The sequence below is a fragment of the Lontra canadensis genome, unplaced genomic scaffold (genome assembly GCF_010015895.1).
Source record: "Lontra canadensis isolate GAN:19392208 unplaced genomic scaffold, GSC_riverotter_1.0 scaffold40, whole genome shotgun sequence".
NCBI classification, from domain to species: Eukaryota; Metazoa; Chordata; class Mammalia; order Carnivora; family Mustelidae; genus Lontra; species Lontra canadensis.
The window spans coordinates 14,611,524-14,636,573 of record NW_022631034.1 but is presented as its reverse complement, the minus strand read 5'-3'; the positions used below and the strand labels follow the sequence as shown (position 1 = coordinate 14,636,573).

General features: G+C 35.8%; 1 protein-coding gene across 35 annotated transcripts in view; it reads right to left on the bottom strand.

Annotated features, from left to right (window-relative positions):
- The window catches only part of ADGRL2 (adhesion G protein-coupled receptor L2), a 382,248-nt gene that overhangs the window by 78,690 nt on the left and 278,508 nt on the right, over positions 1-25,050 (bottom strand). For all 35 annotated transcript variants that reach the window (XM_032870191.1, XM_032870192.1, XM_032870194.1 and 32 more), the window contains one exon: positions 6,292-6,505. In XM_032870191.1, coding sequence (XP_032726082.1) covers positions 6,292-6,505 — 214 coding nt within the window. The remainder of the gene's footprint in view (positions 1-6,291; positions 6,506-25,050) is intronic.

The window sequence follows — 25,050 nt, the reverse complement described above, 5'->3', positions numbered from 1 at the left end:
ACCTCATCCTTTCACCAGCAACTGTCAACTTTGCGTTTATGTTTGCTTCATCTATATGTTCTTTCACTAGTCTTGTGAGTGCCAATTCTGTATAAACAACTGCTTGCTGAACTATTCATTTATATGCAAAATTGCTCCCAAAAGAAACTTAAATGGGTAGCACAACAACCAAAAATACATTGACCTTTATTGAATAAGAAATGTCATGCAGTTATGCTATGAGGTTCTAGCCAGTTGGGTCTACATGTGGGCTAAAATTTTGGCCAGAAGCTTTAAAGGAGCCAGACTAGTTCTCCATGTCTAGGGCAGTCCTTTGTTCTCCTTGGGCAATTCCAAAATGACAACAGCCTATTTTTGAATCAATTACACAACATAAACCTTTCCTACAGTAAGAAAAAACTGAGGCATGTATCCTTTCTATCTTCTTGAGGGGAACAAATATTAATTTCAGAACCTCTTTGCATTGATAGAAGCATAACGACGCATATCTGGTAGCATGAGTTAAATCTGTTACTCATCTGATGTAAAACCTCACCTACCCATGCCCATTCAACTAACATTAAATATTGAGAAAAAGTACATATTTACTTTCAGGTCTCTAAACCAAAGTGCTAAAAACTTAAGGGCACATTCTAAAGCATTGTTTAAGGCAGCAAACTCCCTTGATCAGAATGAGCAGGCTCTCAGAGTGAAGAACATGAACAGAGAGACAGCCATAAATGACACTGGAAGATGATCGCAGATACAATTCAGCACGTCACTTTAGAAACTAGATTGTACCTAAGGGCCGCAGAAACCCGGTTTTATTGGGAAATTCTCATTTCCTTATTAATCAAATACTCCAGAGCAGTAGTAAGGTTTTTTGTTTCTGTTGCTTTAATGAAAGCAAAGAGCGGAAACTGTTGTACAATTTTTTAAGGTATCTCACGATAATTATCTTCAAAAAGTGCTAAAAACTTTATCTTTAATGGTCATTATTTTATTTTATTTTTTTAAAGATTTTACTTATTTGTCAGAGAGAGAGAGAGAGAGAGAGAGGCAGAGACAGAGAGAAAGAAAGCACAAGCAAGGGACCAATAGGCAGAGGGAGAAGCAGACTCCTCACTGAGCAGGAAGCCCCATGCAGGGACTCAATCCCAGGACCCTGGCATCATGACCTGAGCTGAAGGTAGACACTCAACCGACTAAGCCACCCAGGCGTCCCTTTTTTTATTAAGATTTTATTTATTTATTTGTCAGAGATAGAAAGCACATGCTGATTTTTAATGAATTTATTAATTTATTAAAATACATAGCATTTTAGGGATGAATTTCATTTCTCACTTGCTCAGATGAGCCATTTATTGTACTTATAAGACAAATGTACTATCAGTTTCATATAGAGCCTTCGTTTCACACTTTTGAATGAACAGGAAATAGAAAGCGAAGAATGAAGAACAATTATTAATATTTTTACCACCACTACAGCCAAAATTGTAAGTATATTTATTTACTTGGCTTTCAACTGTTGAAGTGAAATCAATGGAGAAAGTACCTCCATTTCACCTCCATTTCACCCTCCATTCAGGGGTGAAAAAACCTTGTAATACAATACAAACATATTTTAATTTCAGTAGCATTGAAATTAGTGTTTATCTCCATCATTATAGTTTAGAAATTTAATAGAAAACTTCAAGTGCTTTTATTAGAGCTTTCTAAAGAGAATTTATCTTATCTCAGAGCAAAAAATATCTCTTTCCTACATTATCAAATATCACATTTTCTGACAATTACAAATAGAAAATTTGCTAAATTATTAGGAATTTGGTAAAAATAACTCTTACTTTTATCTGTAAACACTGAAAGTAGTTTTCAATGAAAAAAACATACTTAAACAATGGGGTGCCTGTCTGGCTCAGTTGGTGATGTATAAGACTCTTGATGTCCAGGTTATAAGTATAAAGTATAAGTATAAGTGTAAGTATAAAGCTTACTTAAAAAACAAAAACTCCAGGGGACTCAATTATTATTCAGTAATAATTCAGCTGCAAAAATGTTATCTACATATTTTATTACAGTTTTTTGTAACTTTGTACTGGTCAAATATGGTAGACTAAAGGTTTACATTCTGACAAAGGCAGAATGAAGTACTTACAAGCTACTACTATGAAACTCATTTTTAAGTCTACTTAACATCATCTTCCTCACTAAAGTGTTCTTGTTTAAACTGTTATTGTGCTGACTAAATAATTATAAGCCACCAGTATAATACAACAATTTAAAAATGGGGGTCCTACAGCTAGTTTTGGAATTAACCCCTTATTTGCACTAGTACATCATAAATTGATCAAAACTTTTGATAATAAGGGTACAGTGAACAACTGTATGCTTCCAAAGAATTTAAATACTCCCAAAACTCTAGTTCCTTTTAAAGTATTATAAAAAATGCAGCCCTGCTTTTATAACATGATGAAACAATGAAAATAACTTAGCTTCTACATGTCCTATAATATGTAATTATATTTATTAGATACAAATATGATGTAGAGCTATGTAGATATTGTTAGATTTGTTAGATATTGAACTATGTATTTAACTGTAGACATTCACAAACAATGATAAGTTACCTACAATGTACAGTCCCCTCAAGGCCAACTCCTCCAAACCCTCTCTTTGTACCAACTCCTCTGATCTTTGCTTGTCAATTCTGTAAAAACAGATAATTGCACATATTTCTCTACTTCCCACTTCTCTCTGGCCTACTTCTAAATGCTCATCTAATACCAATTAAATTAAATTGTTCAATTATTAAACAGCTCAACATGTAAAGAATGGATAAATGGTCCATTATTAGTGGCTGCCTTTACTGTCTCTCTAGCATGGGCGGTTCCCCAATTTTGAAACACTATGTGCAAATAGTTCTATTACAATTTACTGGAGCACAGAATCCATTCTTCCAAAGAAGGTAAGTTTTTTTTTTTTAAAGATTTTATTTATTTATTTGACAGAGAGATCACAAGCAGGCAGAGAGGCAGGCAGAGAGAGAGGAGGAAGCAGGCTCCCTGCTGAGCAGAGAGCCCAATGTGGGGCTCGATCCCAGGACTCTGAGATCATGACCTGAGCTGAAGGCAGAGGCTTAACCCACTGAGCCACCCAGGCGCCCCGAAGGTAAGTTATTTTTTACGGTTTATTTCACAGGCCAGATTCCAAATGGTACACAATAGTGAACTTCTGTTTTAAATTTTAAAAACCTTTCTCAAGTACCATTTATGCAAATAAGATTTTGTCTTAACTTTTTAATAATGAGACCTTAAGAACTAAAATTTAAACATTTTTTAAAAAGATCTTATTTTTTTCAAGTAATCTGTACATCCAACGTAGGGCTCCAACTCACAATCTTGGTATCAAGAGTCACATGTTCTACTGACTGAGCCAGCCAGGTGTCCCCAGAATTAAATCATTTTGATGGAAAATCTTTGGTTTTGATGGAAACCAAAATAAAAATTTGATGAAATCTGTTCTCTGGTTTCTTAAAAAAATCTTAACCAGTATTAATCTTAAAGAAAAACTACTTATAATGTGCTACTTATAATATGGCCAATACCTATTCTCTATGAAATCAGAGATTTTACAGCAATTTGTACCCATATTCTTCTGACAGGGATTTTTTTTAAAGATTTTATTTATTTATTTGACAGACAGAAATCACAAGAAGGCAGAAAGACAGGCAGAGAGAGAGGAAGGGAAGCAAGCTCCCTGCCAAGCAGAGAGCCCGATGCAGGGTTCGATCCCAGAACCCTGGGATCATGACCTGAGCCGAAAGCAGAGGCTTTAACCCACTGAGCCACCCAAGTGCCGCTGGCATGGATTTTTTAAAAAACAGTTTTTCTACTTTTTTTTTTCTTCATTGCCTCTTAGCACCTTTTGATGTTTTCATTTTGCTTACACTAAACAGATACCAGTCTAGAAATTTTGCTATTCTACTTTAAGGTACACTAATAAATAAGCTAGAAAGTTAGACAAAATATTGTGTCCAGTGGGGGAAAAGAAGCAGGAGAAGAGAGTGAAGGCTTTGAAGAGAAAGATGAAGGGTTTTCCTAGTAAACAAAATACGAAAGCAATAATGTATAATAAACTCTGTGATATTTAAATGTTCCTTCAGAGAGTTTCTGTGTTCCAAATAGCTACAACTGCTGGATATGATTGTATTGGTTGACCATAACTAACCACAATTTTAATATCTTATATATAAGAAAATTTTAATTAAGATGCCAAGTGTAGCAAAATTGAGAAAAGAGAAAAAAAAGAGGCCAGGAGTTAGGTGCTCTGTAGTAAGGCCGCGAAAAAGCAATATCCATTCTCAGCAGTTTTTTTGGTATTCTATCTATATGATCTATATGTAGGAAGGTAATTATCCCCTTAAGAGATATCATTTATATATTTTAAATTTTATAACACACCTTCCAATACACATTATTTTCAGAAATCTTTTTTTTTTTTTTAAAGATTTATTTAAGAGAGAGAGAGAGAGAGAGAGAGGGTAACAGGAGGGGCAGAGGGAGAGGGAGAGAGCTCAGAACCAGACTCCAGGCTTGATCTCACATCCCTGAGATCATGACCTGAGCTGAAAACAAGTCAAGACACTCAGCTTATGGAGCCACTCCAACACACCATTTTTAAAAACATAATATTAATCAATGAGATAAATATACGGAAGGAAAGAAAGACAGAAAGCACACTATTTGTTTTCTTAACCTGAACTTGCTGTTTTTGTGGTTTTTTTTTGTTTTTTTTTAAAGCTATTTCAAGAGAATGAGAAGACAAACCACAGGCTGATAGGAAATATTTGCCAACAGCCCTATCTGATAAAGAATTGTTACCCAAAATATATAAAGAACTCTTAAATGAACAATTGACTAAAAAATGGACAAAAGACCCGAATAGACAACTCACCAATGAAGATATATGATGGCAAGTAAGCATATTAAAAAATGGTCAATATGACATGTCACTGGGAATGCAAATGAAAGCTATGACACATCACCACATATCTATTAAAAGGGCAAAACTACATTGTATGATACTACAATGGTGGACACATGCCATCATAAATTTGTCACAACCCATAGAATACTCAACACCAGGGATAAACCTTCATGTAAACTATGGACTTTGGATGATAATGAGGCATCAGTGTGGGTTCATCTATTACAATAACTGAGCCACCCCAACACAGGACGTCAGTAACTGGGGAGGTTGTGTCTGTGTAGCAATAGAAGTATGATAACTCTACTTTCTCTGCTCATTTTTGTTGTAAAAAATATTAATAAAAAAATTAAGGACTGGGGTGCCTGGGTGGGTCAGTCAGTTAAGCGACCGACTCTTGATTTTGGTTCAGGTGTTGATCTCACTATTATGAGATCGAGCCCCATGTCAGGCTCCAGGCTCAGCAGGGACTAGGGTTGAGGATTCTTTCTTTCCCTTTGACCCGGCCCCTCCCTGCTCTAAAATAATAAATTAAAAAATTTTTTAGACATTTTATTTATTTATGTGAGAGAAAAAGAAAGTATGAGCAAGAAAGCACGAACGGGGGGAAGGAAAAGGCAGAGGGAGAAGCAGACTCCCCACTGAATAGGGAGTCTGATGAGGGACTCTGTCCCAGGACTGGGGATCATGACCTGCACTGAAAGGCAAACAATTACCCAACTGAGCCACCCACATGACCCTAAATAATCTTTTTTAAAAAATTAAGGATGAGGGCGCCTGGGTGGCTCAGTCGGTTAAGCGGATTGCCTTCAGCCCAGGTATGATCCTAGAGGCCCAGGATCGAGTCCCACATCAGCCTCCCTGCTCAGCAGGGAGTCGGCTTCTCCCACTGACCTCTCTTCTCATTCTCTTTCTCTCTCTCTCAAATAAAGAAATAAAATCTTTAAAAAAAAAAAATTAAGGACCAATTATTCCAAAGACCCAGAGAGTTATACATTCTTAATGTTAGAAAAAAATTCCAAAATTCTGCAGACCTAAAAAAAGATTACATTTGGAATATTATTCTTACTCTGTATTTTATGATATATAAAAATCAAAGAAATGTATTACACATTCCTTCTGATATGTCAAACTATATAAAAATGATATAGAGATTTAAATGTTGAAAGCTTAAAAGGAGAAATCCACATTAGTAGGTAAAAGCCTCATTCAGTTTAATAAATGGGCTGAGATATGGACTCTATTCATCTACTTTGGAATTATTATAATAACTTTACCAGTTTGGATGCAGTAGCTAAAATAGGATATTAGCACATAAGTATTTACCTTTGAGTCATAATTTTGAAGGCATCTGGGAGGTAGCAGTCTGTATTCTCCATCTGAAATGGGTCAGCATCGCAAATCTTGTCATCTGTCCGACCATAGTTAGCGCTCTCAATCATGATGACATCACTGCCTGGACATCGCAGATCTATAGAATAACCTTCACAGGATAATTCTCGCCTAACTAGCCCGAATGGTAAAGCTGCTCTGCTGAAACCTTAAAAATAAAAGAAAGAAAAAAGAAATTAAAATCAACACATTTATGAAATATATTATTTTAACAAGGCATTTCAAGTAATATGATTCATGTCTACATTCAAGAGGTGTCACGAAAAATATGTTTTTTAAGTCATCCATTCACACATTAAATAATTCTTTGACTCCTTATGTCAAGAATTTTTTAGTTTAAATATGTATCTTTAGCCGAACTATTCACCTGTATAATTTAAAATTACTCAAACAAAATATTTTCTGTATAATCTAATCACAAGCAGAAACTAAATGACTCTTTTTAAGTCAATCCAAAGAAAAACGACCAATTTAATCAATGGATTTATAAATAATGATGTTTTACAAATACAGAATGGAACAACTAATCAAGGAACAATCTTCATTTAGGCAGTGGAATAAAATCTCTCTATATAATGACTTTACTTTCTCATTTAATGTAGAGTATTAATTGTTGTTAGTAGCATTATCTTAAAAAATACTTCTGTCTTAGCAGTTTTGCACCCCTTCCAAAAAAAAAAAAAAAAAAACCAAAGATACTAGGACAACAACGTACTTATGGCATATTAGCTTATGTCAATTTATAGACACTTTATTTAAAAGTGGCATCAATGGACGCATGCAGCAGCTGGGCATTTAAAGGCGTCAACACCCTGTCTGACAAGATGAAAAAACCCAGGAAGGGCAAAATTTGTCTAAGAGTCACTTTTGTCATCTACAGTACGGAGATGAAACACCTATGATGTGACTTTTCCTACCTGGGTGACTCTAGGATAAGATCACGTACATAACCATGCTCAATTAAAAATGCTACATGAATGTAAGCGTGGTGTATTAGAAAGAGTGCAGACACCTTCTGTTCATGAGTGCTGAAAAAGATCCACAGATGGAATAAAAGATTAGGATTTTAAGTTACCAACCACGGATAGTAGCAACACAGCATAGGACAAAGGGTAAACCCAGAGACAGCCAGATGTGTGAGTGAAGTCCATCTTTGCTGTGCTGGTGTTCTATCCATGGTTAGCTACCACTATCAAAAACTTCTCCAGCATTGCCTCAATTTCATATTTCAATTTTCTAACCTGTCACCGTCTCAAACAGTCCTGTTATAAAAGACTAGCAATAATTTTAGTATTTTTTCTTATCTCTATCCTTTTAATTACTCTGTATCACGTAAATTATCCTTTATGTCCCTTTTTACAGGGAAAAAACCTGACCTTCAGAAGTAAACGGTTCCAAGTTATGAACTTCAAGTTCAAAACTAGGTTATGTCCAGGTTAATCCAATGTCAAAACCTGATCTCTTTAACTGTATTGTATACTAATTCAATGAAAAATGTCACCTGGTAAAACATGTACCTTCTTCCTAACAGGTAAATAATCCTCCAGAAGGCTAACTGGGTTACACTTTGATAGGACTTAAAAATCACCAATTCTGGGGCGCCTGGGTGGGTTAAAGCCTCTGCCTTCAGCTCGGGTCATGGTCCCAGGGTCCTGGGATTGAGCCCCGAGTCAGGCTCTCTTCTCGGCAGGGAGCCTGCTTCCCCTTCCCCTCTCTCTGCCTGCCTCTGCCTACTTGTGATCTCTGTCTGTCAAATAAATAAATAAAATCTTTAATAAAAAAAAAAATCACCAATTCTGGGGTGCTTGGTGGGTCAGTTGGTTAGGCAACTGCCTTCAGCTCAGGTCATGATCGTGGAATCCCAGGACCAGGTCCCACGTTGGGCTCCCTGCTCAGCGGGGAGTCTGCTTCTCCCTCTGACCATCTGGTACTCTCCCATTCTCTCTCTCCCATTCTCTCTCTCTCTCTCTCTCAAATAAATAAATAAAATCTTCAAAATAAAAAATCACCAATTCTCAGACTTGATTGAGCTCTTGGTTCTACTGAGAAAACTAAAGGTGTAATTGGAATGAAGAGAGCAAAAAAGGACACAATTTGGAACATAGAAATCTTAAGAGGATTGTAGCCCACCCCAACCTTGGGAGGTTTTCACTAAGAAGGTTTATGGTTTTATGAGATTACTACAAGTATGTGGAGAGGTGCATTATCAATGAAGAAGGAATACAGAAATGGAGCTAGACAGGAGCTCCTGGGAGGCTTAAAAGTCTAACTTCCAGCTCAGGTCATGATCTCATGGGGTCCTGGGATTGAGCCCTACTTCAGGCTCCGCACTCTGGGGGGAGTTGGCTTTTACCTCTCCCTCTGCGCCCCCGACTCATACTCTTGCTCAAATAAATAAATAAATAAAATCTTAAAAAGAAAAGAAAAGAAAAGAAATGGAGCTTACCAAATGTCAAGACAGATAGCCAATAGGCCAACCTTTCGAAAAGTTTATTGTGAAACCTTATAACTAAAGTTTTACATGTTTTTTACTGCTTTTTTCTGTTTTCCGATACTGTACTGACTCTCTAATTCAGCTTAAACTAGCATTCTTTTTTTTTTTTTTTAAACTAGTATTCTTATATTTGTTTTTGATAGAAAATATGCTTTTAGGGGTGGCTGGGTGGCTCAGTCAGTTTAGTGGCTGTCTTTGGCTCAGGTCAAGATCCTGGAGTCCCAAGCCCCCTGCTCCCTGCTCAGCAGGGAATCTGCTTCTCCCTTTGCCTCTCCCCTCTTCGCTTCCCCCCTCTCTCAAATAAATAAATAAATAAAATCTTAAAAAATAAATACTTTAGAGTTTCACTTACTGCAGTGGCAAAAGCTTTGTGGAAATTCAAACAAGCAACATACAAAATTTTGAAGCACAAAGTATTTTAAAGGCAGAGATATTTTGTAATTATAACTCCTTAATAAATGAGAATAAATCATATTACTAGAAAATACTGTGAATTTTAGAACACATTAGAAGACTGGCTTGGAGCCATAATTCACAACTTTCACTACTTGTCAAAAATATAGAATTGACTATGAAGCATTGTGGTTTTTAAAATAAGCCCTTAATTTTTGTTGCTGTTGATAGTATGCAGGATTACAGTTATTAAGGTTCTAAGTTAATTTTTCTCTGCTTTTGAAAGATATTTAAGAAATTACATTGTTGAGTGTCCTGCTGTTTCGGTAATTCAGAGAAAGGATTTTTAAACCTTAGCTATAGTCACCCAAATAGGTAAAGTAAGAAAAAAAAAAAAAAAAGAAGAAGGAAAAGGAGACAGAAAGATCTGCATACTTTAATAATTTCGATTTGTAATGTAGAATCTTCTGAAGAAGAGAGATCATGGTGCTTACGCTTTGCAGAGAACTAAATGAGTTCTTAATAGTGAATATTGCTTTATTAAATGCTACAATGTCTATTGTTTTGAATCACAAGTGTTCTTTATAAATTTTTGCTCTCTCCCCTCTGTTTCCATTGAACTTTATACTTCTTCACTAAAGTGCTTATTGTTACCACACAGTACTATGCATATTCATTTTTAATTTATATCTTCCCTGCTAGACTATGATGATAGAGTTCTTATAATTCCAATGCTTAGGAGGGTACGTGACACGTAATTCCAACAAGTATTATCAAACCAAAGCTAAATCGAACTGGAGTTTGTTAAAACCATAAATAATTACAATCTTTCCCCTGTATAATACCTATTTCCTTTGGTCATGGAAATAAAAACAGTTAGCATTTAGAAACAGATAAATCACTTATAATCAATGAAAATGATATGCCATCCTCAAAAAAGAAAAAAAAATTCTGCCAATTTATTATTTTCTAGGTACTGCTGGGGTTCATTCAAGTTTAACATAAGGACAGGTGAGTAACATGTTTATGAGCTTTCATTTATTTAAACCGTTTTTCCAATCAGAAACACAGAAATTCAAATAGGAACACAGAAAACTTGTTATAATAGCTAACATTTACACACTAATTATTATGCTGTGGCACTGTGCTAAGTGCTTTATATGGATCACTTTTTTAGTGCTAACCAACATCAAGATCAACAACGGAAAACAACGGAATAAATTACTATTATAATACCAGTTTAACAGAGTATGAAACTAAGGCATAAAGTTCGGCGTCTCAAGGATTACTGCAAGCTTGTCTATAATGTACACAGGTTCTCAGACTTCAGAGCTCATACTCTTCTTAGCGGCAATAAACAGAGTATTGTGTGACTTCTCAAGCCACTTTATTGATAATAACTTTATAAAATTTTCACACAATCTGAAAATCTACCAATGAATATTAGTAAATCTGAAAGGATAAAATTATGGGAAAGGTACGCAGAACATATAGATAATAATGAAAATTTTATTTTTGGAAATGTAGTGTAGTATGCCATAAATATAAAGAGAGCACAGTCTACACTCTTCAAATATATATACATGGCAAGAATATGGGATACTAAAGCATGTGTGTCTGGGTGAGGCTTGTGGGTTTGGCAAAGGCATTTTACATTTCTGGGTTTTAATTTCTTTTTCTGAAGAATTAAAGTCATTTCGAAGTTGCATCAAATTTCACCAACCTGTGATTCTAAGTAGGCAAGTTCCTTTTTATCAGGTAACACATGCTATTCTAACATTCTCAAGCAGTAACTGGGTAATAAATTACTTGCTGTTTTTTTAAAATATAAACATACATGGGAAGGCTAACATGGATGTGTCATGGCACAACTGTGTAGCTTATACAGTACTGTCAAGGTAATCCTCCAAAGCACATGTGATGACTAGGCAGCCAGGGTTCACACAAATCATAAGCAGACATCATCCTGGATTAACTATTTTAATCAAAGACAGTCAAAGGGATAAAATAAACATAGGCCAACATGGGATCACAAGAAAAATTTACATTAATTTCTTAGTAAAATGTAAATGGCTGTGCCTTCTTCAGCCACTTTACCCTATTTTTCCTAAAAACTTCAAGGAGTGGGTTCAATCACTTCAACAATGGTACGCAGGAGGAACTTTGGAAAAGTCTTAAATAAAACTTTTGCCATTGATACTAATTTTTTTAATTCAACATTTTCACTAAGAAAATGTGATGGGAAAAAAAAAAAAACAGAACAGATCTTATTCCCAAATACATTAATTTACTCCTTTATTTATAACACATTAATGACTTACTATATTGAGTCACAGAAATAAAACATCACAGGTATGGCTACTATTTCTTAACCACACTTTCTTCCTTTGTATATGATGTAATTCTTAACTGTTTGAAGTGGGTATTTTTAGGACTTTTTTTTAAGTCACTTGCCAGGTACTATATAAGTGATTCCCAAACATGATTTTGCATCAGAGTCAACTGGTAAATGTTTTTAAAAAGATCTTCAAGCCCTAATCCAGACCTACTGAATCACAATTTCTGGGTTCAGATAAAGCTGGGTATCTGTATTAGGGAAGGAAAATGTTAACTTATTTGCAACACAATGATATAATAACTAACATGTGCCAAGAATTTCTCCAAGGCCTTTTTAAAATAGTTTTTATTTCTCTATTGAGATTACATATTTATTAAGTCATTGCCATCATATTTCCTCTTAATTTTCTAATATAGATGTAGTTTTACTTTAATCTTTGAACATATTCATAATAGCCACTTTGAAACTTTTATCTGCTAAATCGAACATCTGGGCCTACATCAGACACAGTTTCTACTGAATGCTTTTTCTCCTGAGTATGGGTCAATTTCCTTGTTTCTCTGCAAATCTTGTAAACTTTTTGTTGTTGGAAACTAGACATTTTAAGAAATATTCTGTTAGCAACTGCGGATCCAGATTTTCTTCCCCAGAGAATTGCTGCTACTGTAATATTGTCTCTTTAGAATCTTGACTGGATTTAAGCTACAGAATCTGTCCCCTCTGTCGTCTTCCGCTGCTGTCTCTGCTCACTATTGTTATTTTAATTCTTATTTTTATTTTCTAGCCTGGCTTCCTAGGGATCATCCCTGTCTCTGCATAGCTTAGTGATGGGCCAATGATTGGGCAGAGTCTTTACCTTAAACACCATGAACACATAACAAGGTCTCTACCCTCTGCGGACTGATCTGAGAGTGTGTTAGGGAGAGTGTGCGAGGTTCAGGCAGTTTCCAAGTCAGCCTCAGTAATTTACTTTCTGCCAACTCCTCTCACATTCTCTTTGGCATGTGTGTGTAGCTTCCCACTTGGTCAAGAATGCATAGAGAACTTTGGCTCTTTTCATTTCAAAGATTCCCTGGGTTTGTTTCAGACTGGCCCTCCAGTCTCCCCAGTAGGGACTGCAACCTCATGCTAGCAGAGCTGTGAGTCTTTCCCATCTGTTTTCCACAGTGTTTACTACTTTCATTGGCAACACTGCTGGGCACGGGTTTCCACCCTCCACTCCAAATCAAGCCAACTCTCTCTGGCAGCAGTCTCTGCCTTTCAAGGCCAGCCTTGCCCTAATGAAACTAGCACAAAGACTTAGTAAGGAGTGGAGGGTAGAAGCAGCCCCAGGCGAGAAGGCTTTGAACTTCCATTGTTCATACCAGAAGTTGTATAGCTTTTCATAAATAAATGCTTCCCAATTTCTTATTTGGCTCTGGTTCATTTCCACAGCCTTAAATTGTTGTGGTTCACAATTCTGTTCAGATTTATACTTGTTTTGGGAGAGGATTTGCCACCTCCTACATCCCCAACATCTCCAGAAACTCCTCTAAGGACTTTATGAATACTTACTGAGTAAAAAGCTCAAAACTGTATGGGGTAGGTGATATTACTATTATCACCATTTTAAAGAGGAAGAAACTGAGGCACAGAAAAATTACTTTTTCCATCATCATTTCATCCAGTAAGAATGAAATCAAGGTTTGAGATACATTAATGCAGCTCCCAAGTTCATATCCTTAAAGGTAACTTTAATGCCTCTTAGAAGCAGGTCTGCAGACCCTGGAGACAGAGGACATAGTTATTAGCAGAATGTACTGGGTGCTTTCTAGTCTTAGGGGAAGAAGAGCAGGAAAGGAAATAATAGTTTGTTTGACTGTTAAGCTTACAATGAAACTGTCCAATCAACATAATCAACATAAAAAATTCCCAAATTAAAGCCCTTTAATTATACTATTACTATGACATTTATTCTAAGTCGTATTTTCAATCTATTTCTATTTCAACAAGGCGGGGGGGGGAGAGCATCCCAGCAAACAAAGTATAATCCAATCCATCGTGCAACACTGACAATCGAAGAAAAAAACTTGTGGGAGGCCCTGTGAGCAAAAAAATCAATATTGCAGCTTTGTGCTGTGCAAATGTGAATATCCCCAAATAGTGGTGCTTAGAGTAAAATGAACTGTTTTGCTCCATTTTCTCCACTCTGAACAAATGATTTTGAAAAGACAGGTTTTTTCCCCCCAAGCTATAAAATGTCAAGCAATAACTCTCTGTGCTTTAGGCTAGTGATTGGAATAAATATCTCCCAGCAACAGGTGCGGTGACTTAGGACTGAAATCATTCACATTCAGAGGATAACTCCTAATAAACAGATGCACTTCTTTGAGATGGGAATTTGTAAGGTCGGAATTGGAACTGCCATTGGATTTTGCATCATATGAGCATTTTTGCAAGAATAGATGCTACTCTGGCAACAGTATACTCTGCCATAAGCTTACACTTGTGATAAACTTTAGGCACTTGATTATAAAAACTTTACTTTTCTGACATTGTCTCTGTTCAGTTTGCTCTTTATATAGATTTCTGCAAAATCATACATTCCTATATAAGTCTTATTAAGCTATAATATAAAAACATCAACTTTTCTGGTACCGTTTTTTCTTAATTACTTTGAACTAAACCCGGTCATGGATGCTACTGCTCTTGCTGTCTGGGCTCCTGGTACGCACCATGTCTTCTGATTATCAGGGACCTCTATGGAACTGAGGCTGTGACTTTAAGCTCTACTGAAACATTAACGCAAGCCACAGTCTACTATGAGTGCTGGCATATTGAAATCTGATTTATTTCTGTTTATATATGTTAATGATTTTTTTCCCTAAAATGGAAATGAGAAAACTACTTAATAGGAGGGGACATGATTTCAACCAGGCTGACCTATAGCCTACAAGCTTCCAGAAAACTTTTTTCCATTTCATTTTCGTTCAGATAAAAAGAAAATGTTAAAAATAAGCCTAAAAGATCAGTTATTTCACTAATGGTTCAACATTTTTATTTCTTTCTGAATATTCATGATGTCATCAAGACAATGTTAAAATTCAAGGATGTATAAAAAAGCTTTTGTTGGTAGGGGAACATGACTAGCTCAATCGGTAGAACATGTGACTCTTGATCTCAGGGTCATAAGTTCAAGCTTGATGTTGGGTGGAGAGTTTACTTACACTCATTATTAAATCACAAGTGCCACTAAAATACAGCAACTTAGTGATATAATACTTTCAGTTTAATATTAATTCTTAATATTAATTAACTAATTAATATTAATTCTTTTAAGCATGTCTACTAAAATATTACATGCAACATGAAAAGGTGCTTTTAATTGTTTCAGTAAAAGCTATAACTTCTTCAAAGTTCAGAAACTTTAATTCTGATCTACTTCTAAAAGAAATTAGTAAATTTTGTATTAAGCTTCAATATTACCCTACCTATGTTTAAACTATGCCCTCTGTGTAGAATATTCTACTCATTTTTCTTTTAGGCAACAACTACTCTCTAAATCCTATTAAGCCTTCTCCAGCAAAGAGGAAAAGAATCTGAGCTCAGGTTTTGGGTCATCTATTTTTTTTCTTCCAATAATATTTGCTGCACCCCTACTATGTGTCTAGCACTTTTCTAGGCACAGAGGTTAACAGTGAACAAACATGACAATGATCCCTGTGCCCAGGTAATTTACATGGGTAGTGAGTTCTCCTTGAGGTAAGGTATCACATCTATCTAGTTCACCATTACAATGCCAAAACCTAACAGTTGGTTGACGGGGCTCTCTTTATAGAAGGCATGAAATAAAGATTTATTAAATAAATGGATGTGCAAAAGAACTAAGTGAATGAACAATTATGAGCTCCTCTGGCAGAGGAGGCAACATGCTTCTAATAGTCTCCCTACTTAATATTCCTCCCCTGCTGAACTCTGAGCTACTCAACAGAAAAAAGTGAATCCTATTTACTTTTGTATCCTTGGTTTCCGGCACAATGCATAACGCACAACAGGCATTCGATTTTTACTTAATTTTATTTTGTGCTGTATTTTATACCTTAAGTCCTTATACAAAAAGATGTCAAATACACCCAGGAACATAAAATGAAGATGTTTTGTTTTTTTGTTTTTTTTTTAATTTATTTTATTTTAATATTTATTTGACAGAGAGAGATCACAAGTAGGCAAAGAGGTAGGCAGAGAGAGGGGGAAGCAGGCTCCCTGCTGAGCAGAGAACCCGATGTGGGACTCGAGCCCAGGACCCTGGGACCATGACCTGAGCCAAAGGCAGAGGATTAACCCACCGAGCCACCCAGGTGCCCCAAAATGAAGATGTTTTTACAAGGGAAAAAAACAAAACCACAATTCTATCTTTTTACCTATATATTAAAATGTTTTAAAAATTAAAATAAAATCCAGATATCAGGAAATAAAGAATACAAATGTAACAAAGATGACATCTTCACTAGAGTCCCCAAATCAGTGGGCCTCAGCATTGAAATGCACCCCTAAATGACCAACCATCTGCTGGACTTCACAATCATCCAGGAATTCATGTAAAAACATTACAAAAACCAGAATAACAACTTTACCCCTGTTTTCTCTACCCCACTAAATAGGAAACACTCTTTACATTTATTATTTCTTAAAACTAGTTAAAACCAGTTTAACATTATGAAGTTACTATCAGAAATGCAATTTCTCAAGTCAGTCACATTGGATTATCCAATTAAAAGTCTTAACTAATTCTGTATAATTTATTCATTGACATCAAAAAAACCAGAAGTAACAATCACAGAATAAGTAACAAAACAACAATTCCATCATCTCCTCAGGTACAACAATTTATTTCTACTTCCACATTGATTAACACAACTTTCTAACGATTTTCTTTCTTTTACTGTTCTGTTATAAATTCCATTAACAACTCCCAATCCCAACCAGGTCGAGTGTTTGTTCTCAAAAGCAGTTAAACAAAAAGCAAAAATGGAAAACTGTGATTTGTTCCCTCATCCAGTGACTTACCCCAAAACATACTAGCTAAGAGATTCTATTCCTTTCCTGTCACTGTATTATTAGTCTGACAAATAAAACTAGTTAGAGGCAGAGCCCTCATTAAAGTACTCCCCAGATAGGTCTCCCAGGTCAAAGAGAGTCAAAATTTGGATTCTGAGTCTTTTTGTTAGTGCCATGTGTATTTAAAATAACCAATATTTTTAAAATGCCCCCCCAAAACCCCCCCAAAACTACTAGGCATTATTTCATTCTTCAAAAGGTACATTTAAGTTAGACTCAAAAAGGGAAAACAATGTACATGAATTTAAGATTTCCAGGTCAATTACATTTATTTGGCAACAATAAACTCTATATAAAAAGTCGTAAAGAAGTTACCTGTGTAAGAACTGGGTTCCTCATTAAAGGTATTTAATAAGGGGGCCAAATTAATACTAATTCTAAAACTTATTTAACTACATTGAAACTGCACTAAAACCACCCACTCATTTCTCTCAATCCCAAACAGCAATCCAAAGGTAATCACATTCAACGACAGTGACTCAAACTGTCACTCAAAAGGAAAAGACATTATATCTCCATATACATTTCTATGAAGTATATATTTCTCACTTCAGGTAGGAAAGATTAATGTAGCCCGAAACCAGTCTCAACTGTTATCCTGACTTTTCACAAACTGTCACGTACACTAACACTTCCATCATTTAAATAAAAAGTGTCAGCCATTTAACATTTTTCCTACTGAAGAAGGGAGAAATTTCATGTCTTTCCTCTACATGCTGTAAAAGGTACTCTTCTTTCCCTAAAACCTCAAAGGACTCCTGAAAATTAGTTTTTTTTGGGGGGGTTTTTTTTTGTTTGTTTTTTGTTTTTTGTTTTTTTTACTCACAATAATACTATGGAAGATGACAGAAAGGCTTTTCTGTTACAGGAGTGAGAAAGCATCTTCCAATAAGATTCTAGGGAGAAAAATGCTTACGGGAGTACCGTCCCACCTCAAAAAAGCTATTCAGGACACCAAAGTTGATTTTTAAAATTTCCTACCTTTTTTCTCTTAAATAATGCTTAAAATTTGATTCTAAATTATGCTATATCCATGAATTTCTTTTTTTAAAAGAAATTTATTTTATTTTAGAGAGAGAGAATGCACTCGCACATGGGGGAGGAGCAGAAGGGGAAACACAAGCTGACTCCCTCTGATGCAGGGTTTGATCCCAGGACCCTGAAATCATGACCTGAGCCAAAATCCAGGCGCACGCTTAACCGACTGAGTATCCAGGTGCCTCTACATGAATTTTTTTCTAGCACAAACTCTGGACTATCATTCCTAACATGTAAAACTTCCTTTAAAGCTGAAGGTTATTTTTAACCCATGAAAAATTTGGAAAGATAAATTTCTAAAAGATACATGGAACTTATGGAAATAACTAATCATGTGACTAATACCATCTACAGGAAACAAAATTACTCCACTGTACTATTATGCTATTACTTTTTTCAATGAATATTCCTGGACAAATTAAAAACTGCAAAATGACAAAATGAGTGAAACTAAACGCAGCAGTGAGCCCATTTTGTGAACTTTACTTCAAAATACAAACTCAAAAGAACCCAAACCACCACTAAATGAAAATAGCATCTGTAATGTTATCTCTTACTAACATCTTTGGCAGCCTCACCCAAACACTTTATTGCTCATTCATCCATCCGTCCATTATGTACTTGTCTCTGTAGCACATTCGAATTCCTCCATCAGGCTTTTTTGGAATAAGCCAAAGAAACTAACAACTCTCAGGTTGGAGGCCATTTCACTACTTCTCCAAGCTACAGAAAGCCCACATAGTGGTAAAAAACCTCCCTGCAGTAAAGAGATGACTTACAGATGTACTCACTTCTCTACTAACTGTGATAGTATGAGTTAAAACAGAAACAGCGTCCCAAAATGCTATGAAGGTTGTCAAATAATTCCTCAAATGACCATATCTCTGAGTTCATGGTTAGTTATCTGACTTCATGCTGTTATTATTTTTGTGTTGGGCTGTTGAGGGTTGTTCCATTTTTAATGAAAGATGAGATTTCTGAGAACACACAAACTATTCTCAAATATGTGTCACCAGAACATTCTGGGAGGGAAGCAAGGAGGGGGAAAGAGGGAGAGAGAGAGAGATAATGAGAGAGAGAGAGAAGTAAGTTTAACCTGACATTGTAAAGTTACAAAATGCTGCCTTAAAAAAGAAATACCACTACTTTTCTGCAGAGTTAAAAATTATATCCTCTCTCATATTTAACTGCCAAACTAACCAAACATCAAGGGAACTAAGAAACAGCATGGTAGCACATCCAAAAGCACAGGCCCTGCCCCTACATATATAGCCCATTGTTGTCTTTCATACTCGCTCCCTACAGGTACCAACAGTGCAGAGACAACAGAGCAGTTCCAACTTCTGGACTCAGACATTCTAAAGAATGGCAGGAAAAAGGCTCTAAGAAATCCTGTTTGAACCAGTGTTGCTATGCCTTAGTGTACTACTCTAATGCCGCTTCCCTGGTACTTAAAATGTTTATTTCCCTTGGGGCCACCTGGGTGGCTCAGTCGGTTAAGTGCGTCTGACTTCAGCTCAGGTCATGATCTCCGGATCCTGGAATAGAGTCCCCAGCCTTTCCCCCCCAGTGATGGGCTCCACACTCCACACTCCACACTTAGTGGGGAGTCTGCTTCTCCCTCTCCCTCTACCCCGCCTCTGCCTGTGCTCTGTCTCTCAAATAAATAAACTCTAAAAAAAAAGAAAAATGTTTCTTTACCTTTGCAACCTCAAATACTTGTTATTTCACCCTTATGAAGCTGAAGTTTTACCAGATTAAAAAAACCTCCCTTACTCTTCAAGGCAAGAAAAAAAAAAAAAAAAAAAAACTTGAAAGAATCTCAAAAACAAGCAGTGTTTCTTATCAGAAAATGAGAGTAAATTTAGGTGAATCTGATTTATAATGACAACAGGAATGTTTCAGAAAATTACATATCCCAAGATAAACTGTCTAAACAAATAATCAAAAGTTAAATACTTTATATAAGCAGTGCTTACAAATCCTGGTATTAATTTCAAAGTAGGTAAAGAAAAATAAAAGAAAAGGAAATAAATTTAAGTAACAAATAAACATACACAATGCTCAGTTTAACTGGTAAGAACAAAAAGAAGGCAAAAAATAAAAATTTGGTCAAATTTTCTCCTATAAATTACCAAAAATTTATTGGGAGTATTATAAAACAAACAGCCTCATATATTTCTGAAGCTTTACAAATTAGTACAATCTTTCTAAAATAACCTTATCAAATTCCTTCTGTAAGAATACATTCTAAAAAGAAGCCAAAAATTTGCCAAATATTTGAATATTTGTAACAATGAAAAATTTGAGACAAACTCAAGATCCCAATTAGGGAAATGATTTAAAAGTAGACTGATAAAATAGAATATGATACAAACCTAATCAACAATATAGTAAATATTATAAATAATAATGACTTGGCAATGTATTCCCAGAAAATTGTACAAAAGAATTATATATGTACTTCAATACAGATAGATAGATAGACAGACAGACAGATACATGCCTAGAGGAAAAAAAATCCGGAAGTGGAAACTCTTTTTGGCATAGCAGTGACCATTATGGTAACCAGCTGGGAGCTGAAGAAAACTGGCCACCAACCCTGAGATACCAAGAAACAGTACTCAGGTTAAAGTGAACAAGTAAACAAAAAAACACTCAGCCTGGGAAGATAACAAAAATCCTGTTTTCCTTTCCACGAACAATCTGAAAATATACCATATCTCAGCTTGAGGATTGAGGTGCTTCTCTGACTTTCCTGGTTCTGAGTTCCAGCCTTTGTGTAACAGATGCCTATGTGGACATGGGAGATCCTGGTGGTTTTTCCAAAGCTACATATATCCGTCCTCCCTATATCACAATTCCCTCAGTGCAACTGGGATACACATTTCTTGGATAATCTATGCCGAAACACACTTATTCCATAAGAAATATTTTGCTCATGCAGGGGCCTCTCTCTTATAGACTCCATGGGTTTTTCCTACTGCCCACCCCTCCCAGCTCGTACTTTCAGCTCACTGTTTGTTCCAAATTTCCTGCCACTTAATCCAGACTTCTCCAAGTACATCCCAGGGTGGCAACTTTGTTGTTGTTTGTGTTAACTTTTACATGCTGAAAGGTAGGTGAATAATCTATTTTTATGGAATTAACTATTTATGTAAAAGAAAGAAGCAAATGGTAATTCAGACATCAAGGTGTTATGCAGAAAATTCTAATAATTTATGTATTCCTTATAATATATTAAAATGTACAAAGCTAATCTGTTTACACTATGGAATTGAGTCTTAAATAATTTATTTATCATCTAAAATCTAGTATATGCATTCCTGACTTTGTAACTTTTTTCATACAACTCTCCTTGCTTGGAATTCCTTCCTATATGCTCAGTTTCCCGGCCACCCCCTCCTTTCCCTCTTCTAAAAGCCTAGGAGAAGATAACAGAATAAAACCATCAGAAGCTAACAGAAGGTACACTTGATTCAAAGATGGGATAGTAAGTTTTGCATTTATACCAATTATAATCACAAAACTCCCCAAAATCACACTAATAAATGGTAGGTTTTTCAAAGAGAATTTATTGCCAAAGGAACGAGAGCATTAAAGGAGGGGTCACCGGGTATCACAGTGACCCACATTCACCACTCTGTACAGAGAGTCTTACTGAGAAGCTGAAGAGTACAGCCAGCACATCCATATTCCTCAGGATTCCCCAAAAATGCAGAGACAAAGAACCAATACTCCCCTTTAGTGAGATGCTCTCTCCAGCTACCCTGATGACGGAGAATTCTGACTTCCAGTTTCAGCTTTGCAACAGTATTCTGTAAGCTTATCAGCCACATTATCTTGTAGGAAAAGTATCCACTTATATTCCATAAACTAATTTGCTTGTTTCCTATGTGCCTTGAAACCTAGTTATTGGTTGCACATTTATCTTGAAATTCTTAGTCATCTGGCACAAGAATGCTTATTTCTAGGACCTTCTTAATCACATGCTATTTTTCAGATGAACACTGTCCAGCACAGACTGTCTAGATTTGAACCTAGGCTCCTCTGTTTATTAGCTGAGTGATGTTATTCATATGGAAAAGTCTGTACTTCAGTCTCCTTATCTGTAAAATTGAGATATTAATAGCTCTTATGCCTCATAGGGTTTTGTGCTGACTACATAAGTTACTACATGTAAAGTATTGAAAAACAGTGCATGGCAACTCTAAGTGCTCAATTTTGCCAAAAGACTTTTCTTAAGTGATTCAGGCATGATATCTAGTCATAGGTTCTAGGTTCTACCTCCAATAAACTAAGGAAACAGCATAACTGGTAAATTACAAACCAGATATAATTGAATAACTCATTACATGTAGATAATTTGCAGATTATATTTAATTATAGGTAATTAGAAATAAGCTAGCCTGTGTCATTCCCATTTCTCTTCTCAATAGTTTCTCTGAGGGCACAAAGTTCACTTGCTAATTGGGTCTGTGTGTGCATGTGAGGGTTCAACTGCATGTGTGACCAACTCTGTGTGCACACAGAGTACACTGGTAGGTCAGGAAAAAGGCTAGACACAGAGTACATTATCTCACTTAATTATCACAATAATCCTGGCTGCATCCTCAGAATATACTGCCTGCATAGTGAATTTTTACTCATACCTTTTTAACATTAGAGATAGGAGAAATCTATTCTGACCATCTAACCATGCTATCCCATTCATCTCCTAAAATGTATCATAATCTGACCAACCATCCATGGGCATTCTCTGCAATTATCACATGGCTTCAAGGTTATCTAGTCATGTGTTACTCCTTTAAGACTAAAACTTCCTTGAAGGCAGGAATAGTTACTCCTATTTTTACCCAAGCATCTAGCAGATTCCCTGGTTATAGTAAACATTTAATATAGATATGATATTAACTTTAGAGCTGAGAAAATGGAGGCTCTGGGGTATTGATCTATGGTCACATTACTGCAAAGGAAATCTGAAGACTGGCTTTAAGGCTCCTCTCACTATATACCATCATACCTTGTCAAGTCCAACTATCAATACTTACTTTCTGAGATTCCAAACCACTTTCTTTAAACACTCTTTTAGCCTATTTTACCATGGGCATCATTGCAATCCTAGTAAGTTTCTCAAAATCTTTCCCAGACTTTTAAATTAAATCCATCAAATACACATTAAAGGGACATACTGATACTTTTTTCCAGATTTTCCAAAGGTTATATTAAAGCTGTTCTGTAAACTGTGTTTGAATAAATAATTCTCTCACCTAGTAACACTTCTGTGTATTATACAAGTAGAATATTTATTTGGAAATCTGATAGGCAAAATCTCAAAGTCATCCAAATGTTAGTAAACAACATTATAATGATGAAAACTTCATAACACATAACATTGCTACCATTTTTTTTCTGAGCATTCAGATGCCAGGATCTTTTATTACCCAAACCAAATGATCAAAGAGCATAAAAACTCTACAGGATTCAAAGGAAATAGACTAAAAGGTTCTATATATCTTGGTCTATTGCCTTGGTCACCTTTGCTTTCATGGTGTCTAGCACAAAGTCAGTTTGTTGAATAAATTAATCATCTTACTAAAAATCCATTTCATTATTTCTGAGGAAATATGCTTGCCTACACATTACTTTGTAGAAAGTATATATTGAAAGTCTATATAGATATATCCTCTGTGGATATGAAAAAGAAAGAGATCATTCTATTCAGGAAGCCCAGATAAGTTTTCCTAAGTCACAGAGAGCTTTAAGAGGAGTATGCTTTCTGGAGCTGGAAAATATGTGCTTACATTATTATAGAGGCATTGTCATCGTGCCTCAATCCCATATCTCAATCTCCAATTTCACTAACAATTTTACCTGAACCAAAATAATCATATGGCACTCTCTATTTCTGAACAGTCTTACCATTCACTTTTTCAGACTTAATATGTTAAATGTGAACATGGTCTGCAAAAACAGTCGATACTGTGGTGATAAACGTCTAATATCAGTAACTGCTACAACAGAAATTATAGAACTACCTTTAATAAGCAACTCCACTATTTTCTCAAGTATAATTAGGAATTTTTTATGACATTTTCTCAGTGTCCATCATGCTGTAATTTGCATTCACATGCTCTCTGACTAAAGATGAAAAGGCAAGTCTACAGGAATGTATATGTAGTTTCTGTTCCATTCAGTCATAATCACAGCACCTGTAAGGTGGGTGGGTGGATACTTAATAAATCCATGTTAGCATGCCAGCAGCAACCATCATATGTCCAAATGTTATCAGACCAAATTTTAAAGTTTAATTCCTTGAGATAATTCTATTTTTTTTTTTTTAGATTTTTATTTATTTATTTGACAGAGAGATCACAAGTAGGCAGAGAGGCAGGGCAGGGGCGGGGGGGCAAGCAGGCTCCCTACTGAGCAGAGAGCCCGACACGGGGCTCAATCCCAGTACCCCAAGATCATGACCTGAGCCGAAGGCAGAGGTTCAACCCACTGAGCCACCCAGGCTCCCCAAGATAATTCTATTTTTAATCTTTTAAACTCAATGCCCTATTTATTCCCTTAACTTTATTGCATATTTCAGTTTTGCTAGCTCATTCACATTTACAGGGTGGTCACCATATACACGTACATAAATGTGGTACATATAATATACCATACACGTGAGACACAATATACTAAAATGAATTTTGCAGTTTCTAGTTTTAAGCAGCTCAGTCTTAAAAGTACGAAGCAGGAGCACATACAGTGAGAGAAAGGTGAATGACTTCATAAAAGAGAACTGTCTTGACAGAAGGGACATCAAGGAAGGTTCCTCAGGGAAAACAATGTTTTAAAAAACCCCAGTATCAACAATATGCAAACTCAAACAGGTAAGGATCTAGCCAGAAATGAAATGAGAGAAGGACCACATCAAGTTCATTTTCAACCTATTAATACTAAGTTTTTCTCCCTGCATTTTTTGTTTAATCAACAAAGGTGGTCATTTGTCACTCAAGATTTCATGTTTGCTTGGGTATTTTGCAAAAGTATAGAAAACTGCTCCAGTATTTTCAAAATACTAAAATAAAACTCAGGCACCTAGGGGACTTAGTGGGTTAAGCATCTGCCTTCAGCTCAGGTCATGATCCCAGTGTCCCTGCCCAGTGGGAAGCCTGCTTCTCCCTCTGCCTCTGCTCCTTCCCCTCTGCATGTTCTCTCTCTCAAATAAATAAATAAAAACTTTAAAAATAAATAAAATAAAACTCAATGTGCTAGGAAACTCAATATAATCAATTAGTGTGTTGTATAAAGACTAAAATTAATCAATTTTATTGTTTAT